Below are 15669 nucleotides of genomic sequence, written 5' to 3'. Positions count from 1 at the left end.
TTAAAAGACCTATAATAAAATCCATAGAAATGAAAGACTATGGTTGTTTGGATATAAGCAATGATTGGAGAAGTTCATAGGATTGATGACGAGGAGTTTTTGATTTTGAATAAATGTCACATGATTGAACAAAGTTTTTTATCACCTTCCACATTTGTGGCCACCAAAAATCTTTGAATATAAGCTATAAAGTCTTGTTGTATCGAAAATGTCTTGTTGCTAGAAAGTCGTAATGTGCTTAAAGAACACGTAAATATGTTTTTTCTTTTGGAACATATAGGCGTCCTTTGAAATAGAGTAGGTTGTTCTTAAATTCAAACTTTGAAATATCTTAAGACTTAGAAGAAAGATTTTTGATATTATGAACAAGGAGATTAAAGGACATACTTGATTGAATTTATTTGACAAAGATCAAATCAATAGTCAATGTTGATTTTATTGCTCAAAGATGAAAATACTTTGGCTTGAAGAGGATTATTTTTTGTTGTTCAAAAGATACGTGTCCTTATTTTGATACAAGGTAAGAATATCTAAAAAATATATTTGATAAACCTTATTGTTTTCCAGATCAATATAAGATTTTGATAATGACATGCTTCAACAAGTTTGGCGATGATTTAAATCACAAGCTCATATAAAATACTTGAGGTTCTTTTGATCTGTATATACTGTGATTAGACTTGAAGTGCCTTTTAGATAATGATGCCATTCTTAAAATGAATCTATAATTATAAGAAGTTCTCTATTGTGGATCTCATAATTAATCTTGGCTATTAAAAATTTCTTAGAATGAAAAGTTACTGGATGGAGTTTGTCATTTATTCCCATTTGTGACAATACTGCATCTAAAGCAAAGCTTGATGCATTTGTTTGCATAAAAAACATCTTAGAAAAGTTGACATGATAGAAACTTGGTGTAGAAGTAAATTCTTTCTTTAAAGCAATAAATGATGTTTGATTTCTTTATTCTACTTAAGTTTAACTTTACAAGTCAAACGTGTAAGTAAAGTTGCAACTTAAGAAAAATTCTTCATAAAGATTTGGTAGTAATTGGCAAAGCTCAAAAAGCATTGCACATCTCTTATTATTCTTAGAATCTTCTAATCTATGATAGTTTGGACCTTTTTTGGATCCATTATAAGACCTTCATTGAAAATGATGTACCCCAAAAAGTCAACTTTAGTAGTGTAGAATACACACTTTTCTATCTTTACATATAATCTTGCATCTCTTAGTTTTTATAAAACATGACAAATGTAAACTTCATCTTCTTATATATTCTTAGAATAGATTAAAATATTGTCCAAATAATAAAAAACAAAATCATCAAGAAATTCATAAAAGACATCATTCATTAGATGTTGAAAAGTAGTTGGTGCATTCATGAGTCCAAAAAGAATGACATAATATTCAAAATGTCCATACTTAATTCAGAAAGTATTCTTCCATTCATCTTTTTTTTTGATATAGACTAAGTTACATGCTCTTCATAGATCTATTTTTGTATAGATCTTTGTTTGATTTAATTAATTAAGAAGTCCTAAAATCAAAGGTAGATGATACCTATTTTTGATGGTGATCTTATTAAATCCTCAATAATCCATAGACATCCGCAAAAATCCACTTTTTTTCTTCACAAATAAGATAAGAGCACCAATTAGAAGTTTAGAATAACATATAAAATTCTTAGCCAAGTTCTCATCAATGTACACTTTGAGTACAACCAGCTTATTTTGTGATAGGCTATAGATTGGTCCAAATTGTGATTAAGGTCTTTCTTGAAGATTGATGCAACAATCATAAAGATGATGTTCTACGAAAATATCTATATTCTTCTTTTCAAAAACATCTTGAAAATCTTGATATTCGCTAGGAATAACATTTGATATCTTCTCACCATCAACAATGGACATGGCATATATTGCAAAAGATGGCCCTTCATTTGCAGCATGTATAAAAGCTCTTAGACCTATCAATAAGGGTTTAGATGTACTAGACTTATGGATTTCTACTTGCCTAGCAAGACCTTGGGCTAAACTATAAAAAAAATCAAGATTACAACAAATCCAATCTATTTGAAGATTATATCTTTCTAATCATAATAATCTTAAAATAATTAAATTAAAAAGAGATTTAATCACATTAAATATTACTAAATTATTATCACTAATATTTGCTAATTCTACAAGAATAGTTTTATGAGTAACATCCTTAGAAGATAATGAACATTCATTTATTACTTCTACATGCACATATTTGATTTTCTTAACTAAAGATATATCTTGTTTTTTGATAAAGTCTTCATCTATAAAACAAGTTGAGGCTCTTGAATCCAAAAAGGCTAAGACTTTGTGATTTTTTGGTCCTAAACAGACTTCTATTATAAAACAAGGTCAAGGATCAGGGGAGAAAATATGACCTTTACTAGATGTTGCATATGATTTTAGCTGCACGACCCCTATTGTAGTTGGAGCAACTTGTTTTTTGACATATTGTCTTCTTTGGCAATCGTGCTTCTCATTTTGTAATTATATTGTTTGTTTGGACAATGTTGAGTTATATGTTTAGCTTCTCCATAATATAAGCAAAAACCTTCTTGACATTGATGATAATTTTCCTTCTTTATGAGGGATTTAAAACATATCATATCAATTTGCATTGGATTTGGCCTTGATAAATAAATTTCTGAAAACTTAGGAGCTACCGTCATTATTTTATTTATTCCTCTCTAATCATATCTTTGTTCTTGACATCTTTCAAATATTTGATTGTCACATATAATGGCTTTAGTAATAAATTATTTCAAAGATTTTGTCTTTGGTATTGTCAGTAATAAGTCTTTTACATTATCCTTCAATCCATATCAAAATTGATTGATAAAAACTTTGTCATTCTAGTCCACATCGCGAGCAAGGTTTTGAAATTCAATAGCATATATGGTGGCTGATTGTGATCCTTGCCATAAAGATAAGATCTTGGTCTTTGCTACTTTTTCTTGATCTCTTTCGTAAACACTTATAAGAATAAATTCAAATCATAAAGAAATTATGAATCTTTTTCTATTAAAGGTGAAAACCAAAAGAGAGCACTTCTTGATAGAAATGCACATATAAATCCAACATTAGTAAATCTATTAGGGTATTAGAAAAAATGCAACCTTAAATAGAGTTTAACTTATTGCAAAATCTTCCATATTTTGATCTTGTTCCATCAAACTTCATAGGCATACTAATTTTTGTCCCCCTCATACTTGTAGAAGCAAAACTCTCTAGATTTGGTTGTAAGGTCACTCTACTTGCTTCTTTCAATTGCACAACTTCTTGTCGTAGACTTTGAACTTCTTCCGTAGGCATAGGCATAGTACCTCCATGATTCACTTTGGAAATACGTGAAATTTTTATTTTTAGAGTATTGTTAAGTTCATGAAGATCTGCAATAGTTGCAAATCTATTTTCACTTCCACTAAGAGTAGCATCCATAATTTTTCCTTTTATAGACAACTCAAACAAATTTAAAAAGTTAAATCAAAGGAGGGTAATCTGCAACCCCTAATAAAAAAATTCTACAAAGGAGTAATCCACTTTCTTTAAAGAAAAGATTAATGTTAGAAAATAATTTTTTTTGTTTAAAGATAGGTACCTCCAAAACACAACAATAGAAGTGTGATAATCCACTCACTTTTAAAATAAGACAAAAACAATATGTTAGTATTCTTGTCAAATTGTAAAGGACATTAATCTCAAGGAAAGAAAATCTTTAATACACTCATGTATCACTAAAAGGAACTAGAAGTCACTCAAAGATGATATAATATTGAACTAGAATGGCTATTGCCAAAAATAAGAAGACTAGAAAGTCTTGAAAGAAGACTAAGGATTAGAAAGGAATTGACAAGAGTAAAGAAGGCTTCACTCTTGCCTCCATATATACTCTTAAATAGGAGCTATGTGGCAATGTCCTATGGGACCTCTAAAATGTGTTGACTTTGCAAGATACATATCTTAACTTGTAAGACAAGTTTTCTATATGTATACCATATAGTTAGCTTGTTCCGCAAGCTACCAACACGTAATTAACTTATTGACTAAGTTTCTAACCTATCAATCAATTACAAACATATGTAAAGTCAAAGCAACATCTATGAAGTTTTTAAGAGGCTTTTCTAGAAGGTCTTATGAAATTAATTTACTTTTATTTACTTTTATCTACTCCTACGTAATTATATAGGTATTTACTAGAGTACCTATATATTTCCATGACAATACTTCTAACTCAATAAAGTAATGTTTTCTCTTTTATTCATTTGAGTACAAAATATTCCACCATTTTGCCAAGCTAGAATGCTTCCAAAAATGTGACAAAGAAGCTTGTTGTGTTTATAATACTAACTTCTAAATATCCAAATTCCAAAGAAAGAGAGAACATGTGTCCCTTTACTAGTTTTTATAATGCCTAAAAAATTTCTTAATCACCACTTCTATCCTAAATTCATGATGGTGCTACAACTAGTTGCATTTTTATCCTATCTTTGTACTATACTATCATCCTTTTGTGTTATGGCTTTATTGAAGATTGCTAACATCATCCATGGTGCTAATACTATGTTATTTTATTTTAAAATAATTCTTATCTTAGTAATAAATTCCTAGTTTAGGTTTTGATTTCTTATATACATTTTAAACTATTTGTCAGACAATTTTACAATTTTGTAATTTTTTCATTTTTATTCTTAAAATTCATCTCACTTCAAAAATATGTTGTATTAAAATCATGGAATATTTTCAATAAAATGAAAATTCATTTTATCTAATTTTTTTCTAAAAAAAGAAACTAGATTTTAGTATGAACATCCTTAGACAATGAGATAAGTCGTTGAAAGCCTGTAGCCAAACATTTTCCAGAAGCAAAATTTTGTGTCATATTGAAGTTCAGAATTCCTAATAGCAAGCTAGTCATAAACAACACACCAGAAGAGTGATGTATTAGCCACTAAATCCTGCATAATATGAGTCTCTTAGCTCCTGGTGAGCCCTTCTGAATGTCAAGGCGCAGGATATGCTTTGTTACACCACCTTCTTTCACTCAGTGAAGTGGATAATCCCCATTTGTGTCAAAAAAAAAAAAAAAAAAAAAAAAAAAAAAATCAAAATCTAGAAATCGGAGCAGCGATGGTGGTAAGTGATGCGAGACAACCTCGTGTGATGGAATCACCAAGCAGTGACAATGCACCCCATTGCATTTCGGCTCTTCACACGCTCGACCCAAATTATTTATACGCACTTTTACACACAACTATTACTATAACTATATATATATAATTAAAGATGTTTAATCAATTAATTCTGTATAAGTAAATATGTGCGCGTTTACGTTCTCGTGCTTGTTACCACAGGGCTGTGGCAGAAAGGATCGACGCAGTTGGGCGATGCCTGAGCAGCAGACAAGGGCTGACACTCGGCTTCGGGCTTCCGTGATTCCCTGTGCAAATTCCGCACAACTTGTCAATCCTGTCGTGGATTCTCGAAGCAAGCGCGTTGCGGTGTATTTGTGTATTTGTTTTTGCTTCCAGTGAATGATGGTAGGACCTGGAACTGGATTGCAGAATGGAAGGCCCATGCGGGTGCCCTCAGAGGGGTCCAATGAAGTGCAGGCTTGGAGATGAGGTTTTAGAGGGATCGACCGCGATCGCTTCAGCCGGATGAGCTCCGACGGTGTAAAAGTGTGTGTGTACTTTTCTTCTGACAGAATTGGGCGACACAGAACTGATCCATCGCCAATCGACGGCCCTTCATTCCTTGGCAGTTGGAAACTCAAGATCCTGACTGGTAGCGGGGAGCGATTTATCTTTTATTCTTTGATACTCCGAATAGATCCTTTTTGTCGCTTCTTCGAATACGAGTCAGCAGTTTCCATTCCTACTTCATTCTTTTTGGGAATACAGGTTTCGTCAAACTTGTGGCAAAGTGCAAAGTGCACATGCTTCAGCCACTAGAAGTAATGCCACCATTGGAAGAAACTGACGCTGTTCATGGTATTGTCATTTTCCAACTCCGATCGCCTCAAACTATTGCGTTGCCAAGTGCCATGTGTTTATTCCAGTGCTCTTTCCAAGTGCTTCCCATCTTCAAATGACATCACGCCTTAAGCCTAAAAAGCAAGAGACGACAGGTTCATGTCATTTGGGGAAACAGAGAATGCGTGTCACACATGTTGTGGAAGATCACTTCCATTGTCCGTTCATTCGTTCATGCTTCACATAGCTCGAGCGCGATGACAACAAAACAAGCAACGATGCCATCGCTGAACTCGACAATCTTCGCCAGTCTCCCACACTGAAGTAGCAAATACACAAACAGCCTCTTTCTAACGCCCTCATTGCTGATAGCGACACGGCTTTCAGGACAAGCCTTCTGAGCCGATAACCTTCTTGTTACTCGAGGTCCCACACAATTTCAAAAGTCTCATCAGATACTTGTAACTCACAGGGTCACTATAATTACCATGCTGGTAACTTAGGACACCAGGAGAAACATGGAAAGTTTAGGATTGAAGCCTTGGAAGATTCATGGTGGAACACAAGGAACGATCCACGCACAGAAGCCCAAGCATTTCCATCCACACACACATAAGTTAGAAAGCTCCCGTTGATATTTGGCAGGGTTGAACCTGAATGATGGGCGGTATGGTGGCTCTTGACTTCGGCTTCTGAATGGCTCCACCCATTAAAAAAAGTAGCAGTATTAAATCTAACCCTAGGACAAGATAATGTCAGACGCTGCATGCTCGCTGGTAGGTCTGAGCCCATGTGCCCAATATAAAAGACTAGCTTCTCAGTGGTCAGTGTGAGAAAACGCTTCCACGGTCAAATCAGGATAGCTTTTCAACTTACGCTGGATTTTCTCCAACTTGAATTTAGGAGAGGCTGTGGTGCAATATCCAAAGTCAACAATCACATCCAAAATCCTGGTTGTTCCAGTTTATGGATACGGGGGATAAAATATAAAAATGAAGAAAGAAACAGAAGAAGAAAGTGGGATCTATGTGCAACACTTATTTCACAAATAGCAATTAATCTTCGTTAATTGATGTTTCTGTGAGTGTTGGATCTTCTGCAATGTCAATTCTCTAACAACATTGTGCTAACAAAATGTCTGTAAACACCATGTCTGTAAGAATTTCTGAAATGCGGCGAAAATTTTGATCCCTCTCCCTAAACCATTCTTGTCTACTATGTATATATACAATGGTGTTAGTGTCATGGACTAAATCTTGCAGAATGTTACTCGGGCACATGTCCATGTGTTGTATAAATATGAAAAATGAAAAATGAAGTCAGTTGATTTGTCTAGTCATGAATTTTGAAAATGTTGAAAAAATATGGTGGTCTAAACGATAAATACTGGTGTGCGAGAATTATAAATGTTTAATCTCATATCATATCTATGAATTAAAATCCAATATTTTGGTACATAAGAAATAAATTAGCACATCCAATCAACAAACATTAGAGTGTTATCGTAGACATCTCTTTACCTACTTTGAATAATGCCATGGTTATCAACATTGGCACATCACTGAGCCTTTTCAACCCTCGTAGAAATCTCAAAATTGACCAAGTCGAACGTAACAAGTCCCTTGAGTGAACTAGGTATGTTAGTTGCTCAAACCACTAGAAAACTGAAAAGTAACCCAAATTTTTTGTTAATAGTTTAGACTTACATTTTTTACATAAGACCGAAAAAACCTGCGGCAATAAAAGGTAGAGATAACAGTGAGATGCCCTGAGGTGATATCAAATGGATCTCGAGGAAAATATGCCTCCACTACCGGTATGATGTCGATGGGATCTCATCCATTCCACACAAATGGAAGTTTAGCGACGGTGATTGAGGTCTTTCGAGGCTTGACCTAGCCACCTGAACAAACACACGGAACTGTGAGAGAAAAGAGATAACACCAAGTTCGGATACCACAGCTATGTTTTTTGGAGATTATGTTCTTGCTTTGAAGAAATTACGCCCACCCAAGTCAATGCAAGAGCACACTATGATTGCATTTCCTCTACATTGTCGATTCAATGAAAACTAAAGCGCAAACAACCATATAGAGGAGTGGAAACCCTGCTAATACATAGAAGGGAATACACTAGACTGGCAAACGTGAAAGATTATGAGATCATGACAAAAATATTGGAAAGAGAAACCCCACTATGTTATCATATAGAAAAGAAGGTGAAAAACTATTAGAGCCAGGGAGATGAAGCAGACCTGTGAAGTAAGAAGGCGGCCACTGGACTCAAACCCGAATTATCACTCTTGTCCCTCTGAAATCTATGCCTCGCATCCCTGGGATGATCACGTGAAGATGGAACGTGTCCGTCTTCTTCACTACCATTATCAGAAAGCAAACGGCGTGCCAGGCTTTGCAGACCTTTCGCAGGAGCTTCATCTTTTCTGCAGAACCGGAACATCAACCTGGGTGTCAATAACTTCTACACTGCCGAGGAATGAAGTACATATAACACTTGCAAAATGCATATTTAAAATGTATCCTAGACCATAAAGTCCAGCAGCACAACTAAAACAAAATTTCTGAACATTGTAAGCAATTATTTAAACTTGATGTTGGTGACATAGTTGATGAAGTATTACTTATGATAACGTAATTACAACAATTATTCAGTGGTGTACAAGGATGCATGTAAATAACTGGGCTTCATGACATAACGAAACAGCTGATAGCAACATTCTTCAATTGGTATTCTAGCCTGCAAAAAACAAAAAAACAAAAAATACATATGAAAGATTCTCATTAATCGAGTACCTGGCTAATTGTCGTATAAGTTTGCTAACAAGAACTTCACAAGCACCTGGCGCTAGCCGCTCCAAATCCATCAAAGCGTCAGCTGCATCAGCTGCAGCTCTTAAAGAAGGTCCTTCTGACTGCTCTGCTGCAGTCTGCATATATTGCTGCGATCACTTAACAGTAGGTTTGCAGAGACCATATAAAATAGATGCACTGCACTACATAAACATGTTGTCGGGTACGAAAAACGATTAATCTAAATTCTAGGTGTCCGAAATCACTCGCTGTTTTTCCATTGTCGAGATTTTTTCAACAAGACTGCGTTCTTACTAGTTATGTGATACATGTTCAAAATCGTTTCAGAAAATATGTCACTAAATGTTCTCTATCATTGCTGAAAGTCAAGTTTCAACATTTAGAAATGATAGAAGATAATTGATTTGGTTGGGCTTGACACCAACTGATTTCTCGATCCCATCTTGCACAACTTTATTTATAGCTACAAATTAAACCTTCTTGCATTTTTCACTCAAAGTATTACAAATTTCAATCGACTGACAGATTCAACGAGAAAATAACAATACCTCAATGCAACGTAAGACTTAGCAGCACGTATTTCTCATTTTATTAAGCTCCACCATCTACTATCAATATGAAAGAATGGGACACAAGATTTACCTCTTTGAGAGCAGGAATTAAAAGGAGAGTCAAGGCAGAAGATGCGCCAGCTGCAGCTGCTCGGGCAACGTCCTCCTCACTGATCCGTCTATTTGCCCTAGGCGTTGCCTTGGGAGTCTCTCGAGGAGTCTCTCGAGGTCCCCTAATTCCAGAGAACCAGAAGAGTCAGACAAGAATAGCCCACCTCTTATGAACAAAAATCCATGGGTGTTAATGAAGAAAAAGTTAAAGATTAGAAATAAAATAAAATAAATCCTGGTGGCATGATTTTATATCAGGAACTAATATACACCTAGTTTGTCAACAATGCCTACAAGGAGCAGAAGCAAACATATGAAGTCAAAAGTAGTACTACTTGCGAAGATGAAGATAATAAATGAACAACCCAAATGCTCTTGAACCTCTTTTCGTAACTTCACTGGAGCAGGGCCTCTTGGTCCTCCTTTCCTCATTCCAGCTTGAAGGGCAGCTTTGGCCTGTAGCAAAGACAGTTAAGATAATCTACGCAACTTCAATTTCCCCTCTATCCACATAAAATCATGAAGGTCATGATACTAATAAACATAAAGAGAATAAGTGAAGTGCCAGAGCAAAGCCGAGGGTCACTCTTTACATGAAAACAATCAAGGAGACACTTCCAGCCATCATCTTGTCAAGGATGTGGAAATCGCCCAAAACGAAGAATTTATAATGAAGGGAATGAATTCAAACCTCGGCAAGATTAGTGGCACTATCTTCTCGAGCTTCTTGCTCGACTTTTGGAGTTCCTGGAACTAAGCCTCCCTCGTCCGATGTGCTGCTCCGCACTACGGTCCCACTTATAGAAATTTCCGAATATTCTTCATTTCGTGAACCTCCAGTACTGTTAGTCTGTGAATGAAAGTATGAGTTCCTGGTTCCAGATTAACAAGGATGACACATGCGAGATTACCAGGCGTCACTATGGGTACAAGGGTATCTTATCATGTCATGTGAAGAACTACTAAGATACAAGTGTCTTGTCAAGCACTACGTCTAGAGGTAACGAAGAGAGAAGGATTCACCATGGCAGTTGACAAAGACCTAAGAGATGGCCATTTTTGTGGAGATTTCGCTTTCACAGTGTTATTGCCACTTTCGTACGGCCCCTGCAAGTAAATGACAGGATCCCCAGGGTTAGTGAATCAGCTCCAGCTTTCACAGAAATTCAAAGCAGCAGCACAGCCCCACCACTTACATTTGAGGTTCCCAAGACAGTTCTCCATTTAGATTGTATTCGGGGCATGCAAGGCCATGTGGTCAATTACGCCTTGAACCAATTAAATTAGATGCTTTAATTTCCATGGACCATACAATGTACCAAGTTACTTACGTTCTACATCCAAAAACATTAGCAGCACATCTTCGTATGACCAAATTGGCGTACTCGACTCGTCACAAGTCTCAACGACTAGTATTCAACTACTGCCCCACCAAAACTTACAAAATCTCTTGGAGAATACAGTTCCCCTTTTGCCATCTCAATAGCAGTGATTCCCAATGAACATATATCTGCCTGCAATGCAAGCCACTTGCTCTCAGATATTGAAGGAATACAAATGAATAGCTTTTTATCACTACCATCATCCTCTTCAACACAAACGACGGGAAGTGAAAGTGTCTGGGACATTTCATTGAGCACTTTGCCAAAAAGAAAAGGTGTATAACCTTCAACAAGAAACGTAAATTAGCTACGACTCCCTCGAAGCAACCAATTACCTTCTCATTGTAGCCATCTCCAGAATTCTGTATGACCTCTGGCGCCATCCAGAAAGGAGTTCCAGCGAAGGTCTGCACCAATACGTTGAATTCCAATCAGACCAGCTTATTATAGTACAAATACACCAACTCTGAAGCACGGCATTACAGACTGCAGGTACAAGTCATGCGTGTGTAGACTATATTTCAATACGCTATTTACTAAGATTTCAAAGCAGCCACATGCGATTTTGAAGACAACTAGCCTTGCGTTTGGACATAGTACGAGTCAGTTGAGCAGAAACTCCAAAATCTGCAACCTGCACTACTTCCCACTAGAATCGAAATCCGTTTCATCACATAATGCATACACGAGAATTAGAAGATCCATAGGATATTATACTTTGCAGAATTCTAATATGAACAGGAAAGGGGAAAAAAAAAAAAAAAAAAAAAAAAAAAAAAAAAAACGCTTTTACAAATCTTGACGGTTAGTTACAGACAGGTTATGAAAGACTATATGTTTGATTAATTCTATACTTGAACATTCTAAGCTTATTCTGTAGTTGCATTCTCACAAGTTCTGGCAGTGACAGTCTGACTTGCTGAAGTTACTGACCTTAACATCGCCATTTGCAGTTAGCAGTATATTAGCCGCTATTACAAACAATCCCACGCATACATCAGTAACAGTAAATGAGATTTTGTAACCCTTAAAATTATCAGCAGGTATAGGTGTGACGGATCCAAAACACCAAGTTGTTGATAAGCTGTCATCGACAGCCAAATAATAAACAAAAGCAACACGAATTCAGCCTAGCATAAAGTTCTCCAATCCTTGTATGCCAACTCCATACACTAGATGAATAAGAAAGCAGGTAAGTTTGATAAATAAGATATTCCTGTACCTTTAATATCACGATGTATTTTTCCTTCTGAATGTAGGTAGTCCAGTGACAGCAATAGCTCTCTTAAGATAGACGCTATAGAAACTTCATCTAAGGGTGGTCCAGTTTCAAGCTACATCAACACAAAAATCAAACCCTTGTGAACTGCAGTTGAAAGCAAGCTATACCACAGCTGCTTCTCATTGCTAGTAAAGCGAGATTCAAGTATCATGACTCAAGCAATTTTCCGTTTAAACACGTAGTTGTCAGTACAGCTATTAAATGATTCAAGTACGCCAAAGCACAAAGCCTGAATCATTAGAAGAAAAACAAAAACAAACAAAAAGAAACTCAAAGTAGACTGCGAGACTCACCAAGTCTGATATAGAACCACCTGCCATGTACTTCATAACAATCCATAATTTTGTTGAGTGCAATTAAGACCCATAATACTCTGATGTGAGGTGATCGGCACTGAGATAGCACAGAAATTTCCTGAGAAACAAAGCCCTATTAGCCACCTCCATGAAGTCTTAATGACCAAAGAGCACCTCAGATCTAGAGTGAAACGAACACATTAAGGACAATATTTCACCATCCATCGAAGCAAAATCAAATCCAAACCTGGGCTAAAAAACATAAAATTAAGAATAACAAAACAAAACCAACCTTCTGAATATCCTCGACTTCGTCTTCTCTGATAACAAAGAAAATTACACCAAAGAGCGAGAAAGTCAGACCGAACTAATCATACATACATTTTCCTTGCAACACCTGCAGGGTTTTACTGTCATCTAGTAGCACGTATATATTTCACAGAAGTGCCTCATAATTGTACAAACTGACTCCGAAGGCGTTTATAAGAAGAGTATATCATAGAAGTTAAGTTTGAATGAAAGATGTCACTTACGCTTCTTCCAAGTCGATGATTTTGATTGCCACCTCTTTATTCAACTCCTTATCAAACCTGCTCAAGCACGATTCAAGCAGAAAAACGAAATATTACCAGGTAGGCCCATCACATGAGAAACACATATTACATATATGCTACGAATTCCAGTAGACCTTAACTTGATATTTACTTCATGAAAACTTTCTAATCCTTCGTCCACAAGTGCTCCACGACTATCAGACACTCACCACGAAAAGATGAAACATGATGCATGCGATGTTGGTAAACTCTAAACCTAATGTTATGAGTGTAAATGAAATACAGGGCTTGGCAAACAACTCTAACCTCACTATCTCCCACTCAAACAATGAAAATTCCAGGAGGGACGCAAGACGTGCGGTAGTCAAGTGCTAGAGTAGGCGATAAAATCTACGTATCCTCAGATGCGGCTGACCGACAGCAATTACAAGCCATTTTGACTGTACACGTTGACCATTCCCGAACTTTCACAATAATTCCCTTAACTGCAAAGTCCCAAATAAGTATTGGATCAACTAATCGGTTTCATAGCACTTAAACATAGCTCAGAGGTTGGAAAGGACTCAATTCAAAGAAACAGACGCACCAAAATGTTGGACCCACTCCCTGACTGAAAACACATGACACATCAGATCCACTAATTGAAATCAATAGCAAAACCAACAGAGAAATCCCAGGTCAGTATATCCGCGCCAGTTCTCGACGATAATTAAACTCAACTCAGTATCTACCTGCAGTGAGTCTATACCGAGTCAAAGTACTTGAAATGCAGCATTAGAATTTTGAACCTCACATTTGCATCGATCGAAATGTCTACAACTTACCCTCTGTACACATCGCCAAAGGAGCCTTTTCCAATTAGACATAAATTCTCAAAACGTGATTCCAGAGCACAATCGATGAGTCCATGAACCTCCTCGTCCGCATACTCATCGTACTCCATTGGTCGAATGATTCAACTCTATTGTTTAAATTCTCGATCTCTAACAAATTGCTTTTATCTCCACATCATCTACCTTCCCTCCGCTTCAAATTGTCAGGCCACTTCCCTGATTCGTAGTGAAATCACCATCGCCATTCGGACCTACAAACATCACCGCGTTGTGTAGTCACACGCAGCCCTCTTGGCTAAAATTTTGCCTAGTCCCACCCGGAAATGGAATGGAGCATCTCCTCACCACCTCACCCCGACCACAATGCGTGCATAAACTCGCGATCTCCCACCTTCTCATGTACGCTCCTTTAATTTCCCGTAAAAACTTGCCACAAACCCTAGATTCGAGCACAAGCCATTTTGCGCCATTGTTGCTGAGCGACCACAATCTCACTGCCTGAAACTGGGTCTTCTACTCAACTATATCCTACTATGTGTGAGTGACATAGAGAAGCAGGCGAGCTATTAGAACTGCAACAATGCCAGGAGTAAAGCTTAACGCGACTTGGTGATGTCGAATTCGAGTAGAAAGAATCATGTAGAGCGAGCTCCATAGCCAATGGACCTTGCCCCCCCCTATCTCTTTGTGTGCTTTGGAGGACAGCCTGTCTTGGCTGACCATGCCGTCTAGACTGGATGGATGGATGGAAGGAACATCAATAACTTACACACACACACACACACTACGAGTACAAAATTATCACTCCTTGAACATGAACACATGAGACCCTCTATCGATGAACAACAACTTCTTGTTCTCGAAAAGTTTGATGCTTCGTTGCGACGATTTCAAGGAGGAAGAAACGCAAGCCCTGACTGTTTGTTTCAAAGCCACCACGTATTCGGATCCTGCAGTACGTCTTAAGGCACCTCGACTCAGGAGCCTGTGTCAGTTCAGACGAAGTTACCCGAGCGGATGATGCGTATTCCTTCTAAAAGATTCAACAAAAATCAGACCATTCTTACACCCTTGAGTGCTCCGCAGCAGATATATATGCTGGAATCCTGCCGGATCAGTCTATCCTTCACAGACAAGATTTTGACTAATTCAGAACTTGAAAAATGACCCGGTTGTTGCTAAAATGAGGTGACCCAACCCAAATTTTGCACAACATCAGAGGTCGGGGTAGCAATAACATTTGTGTAGTGGAAGCTTGATTTGTGTTATTACCACCTGAATGCAGACCAGCTACTTTGCGCTACCATTCTTTGAGCAGATAACTGCTATTTCTTCATTGTCCTACTTGATGTATCTTTGTCTTTCTTTCTTAAAAGAAAGTATTTTTTTGTCTTGTGCGTAAAAGTTAACGAATGTTGTTATTCGTGGTTTAAACCGTAACCTGCATGTTTCCAGTCCACCTAACAGAGCAGTGTCTGAATTTTATGGGTTCCTTGTCATATTTGTCCCTCCCTTAAACTGGGAGCTGGACATAATACAACGCCTGGAGCGGTGTGCCCAGGAACCTTGAATGGAAGTGGGTCAGTTTCCTCTTCTGTGGAGGGACTAACATCAGAATACCTTAAACCGTCAACTGAAGCTTTTTCAGCTATCTCGGGGGCGTTTTTTTTGGAAAAAAAATTGTTTTGGGTGGAGAAATAAGGCTCTGATGTGCTCCTGAAGAAAAAAATTGAATCGGCGCAGTGGTTGAATTGATAAAAACTATCAAAGCAGTTTTTACATTTTACCCCTGAACCGAGTTGTAGACTTGAGCAAAACC

General features: G+C 37.1%; 1 protein-coding gene across 8 annotated transcripts; it reads right to left on the bottom strand.

Annotated features, from left to right (window-relative positions):
• Nucleotides 1–7514: 7514 nt before the first annotated feature.
• LOC112273473 (uncharacterized) lies at nucleotides 7515–15083 on the bottom strand. Of its 8 annotated transcripts, none has more exons than XR_016498767.1 (16): nucleotides 13842–14419; nucleotides 12997–13053; nucleotides 12756–12783; nucleotides 12461–12581; nucleotides 12108–12219; nucleotides 11819–11856; nucleotides 11466–11534; nucleotides 11221–11292; nucleotides 10946–11017; nucleotides 10527–10610; nucleotides 10195–10353; nucleotides 9869–9959; nucleotides 9484–9625; nucleotides 8824–8957; nucleotides 8268–8453; nucleotides 7515–7916 (listed from the first exon to the last, which is right to left on the bottom strand). XR_016498767.1 is itself a non-coding variant. In XM_090244945.1 (11 exons), exons 1-10 carry the CDS (start codon nucleotides 12494–12496, stop codon nucleotides 9513–9515), a joined length of 846 nt encoding a protein of 281 aa, XP_090101071.1. In that variant the 5' UTR covers nucleotides 12497–12581; the 3' UTR covers nucleotides 8824–8969; nucleotides 9484–9512. The 8 variants fall into 8 exon arrangements, 1 of the variants encoding a protein (XP_090101071.1); XR_016498770.1 differs by having other exon boundaries at nucleotides 9885–9959; nucleotides 13842–13897; XR_016498768.1 differs by lacking the exon at nucleotides 13842–14419 and adding an exon at nucleotides 13227–13318.
• Nucleotides 15084–15669: the final 586 nt, after the last annotated feature.

This window comes from Physcomitrium patens, chromosome 2 (genome assembly GCF_059467195.1).
Source record: "Physcomitrium patens ecotype Gransden chromosome 2, ASM5946719v1, whole genome shotgun sequence".
NCBI lineage: Eukaryota > Viridiplantae > Streptophyta > Bryopsida > Funariales > Funariaceae > Physcomitrium > Physcomitrium patens.
Note: the sequence above shows the minus strand (reverse complement) of the source record. Positions and strands in the feature narration are given on the sequence as shown.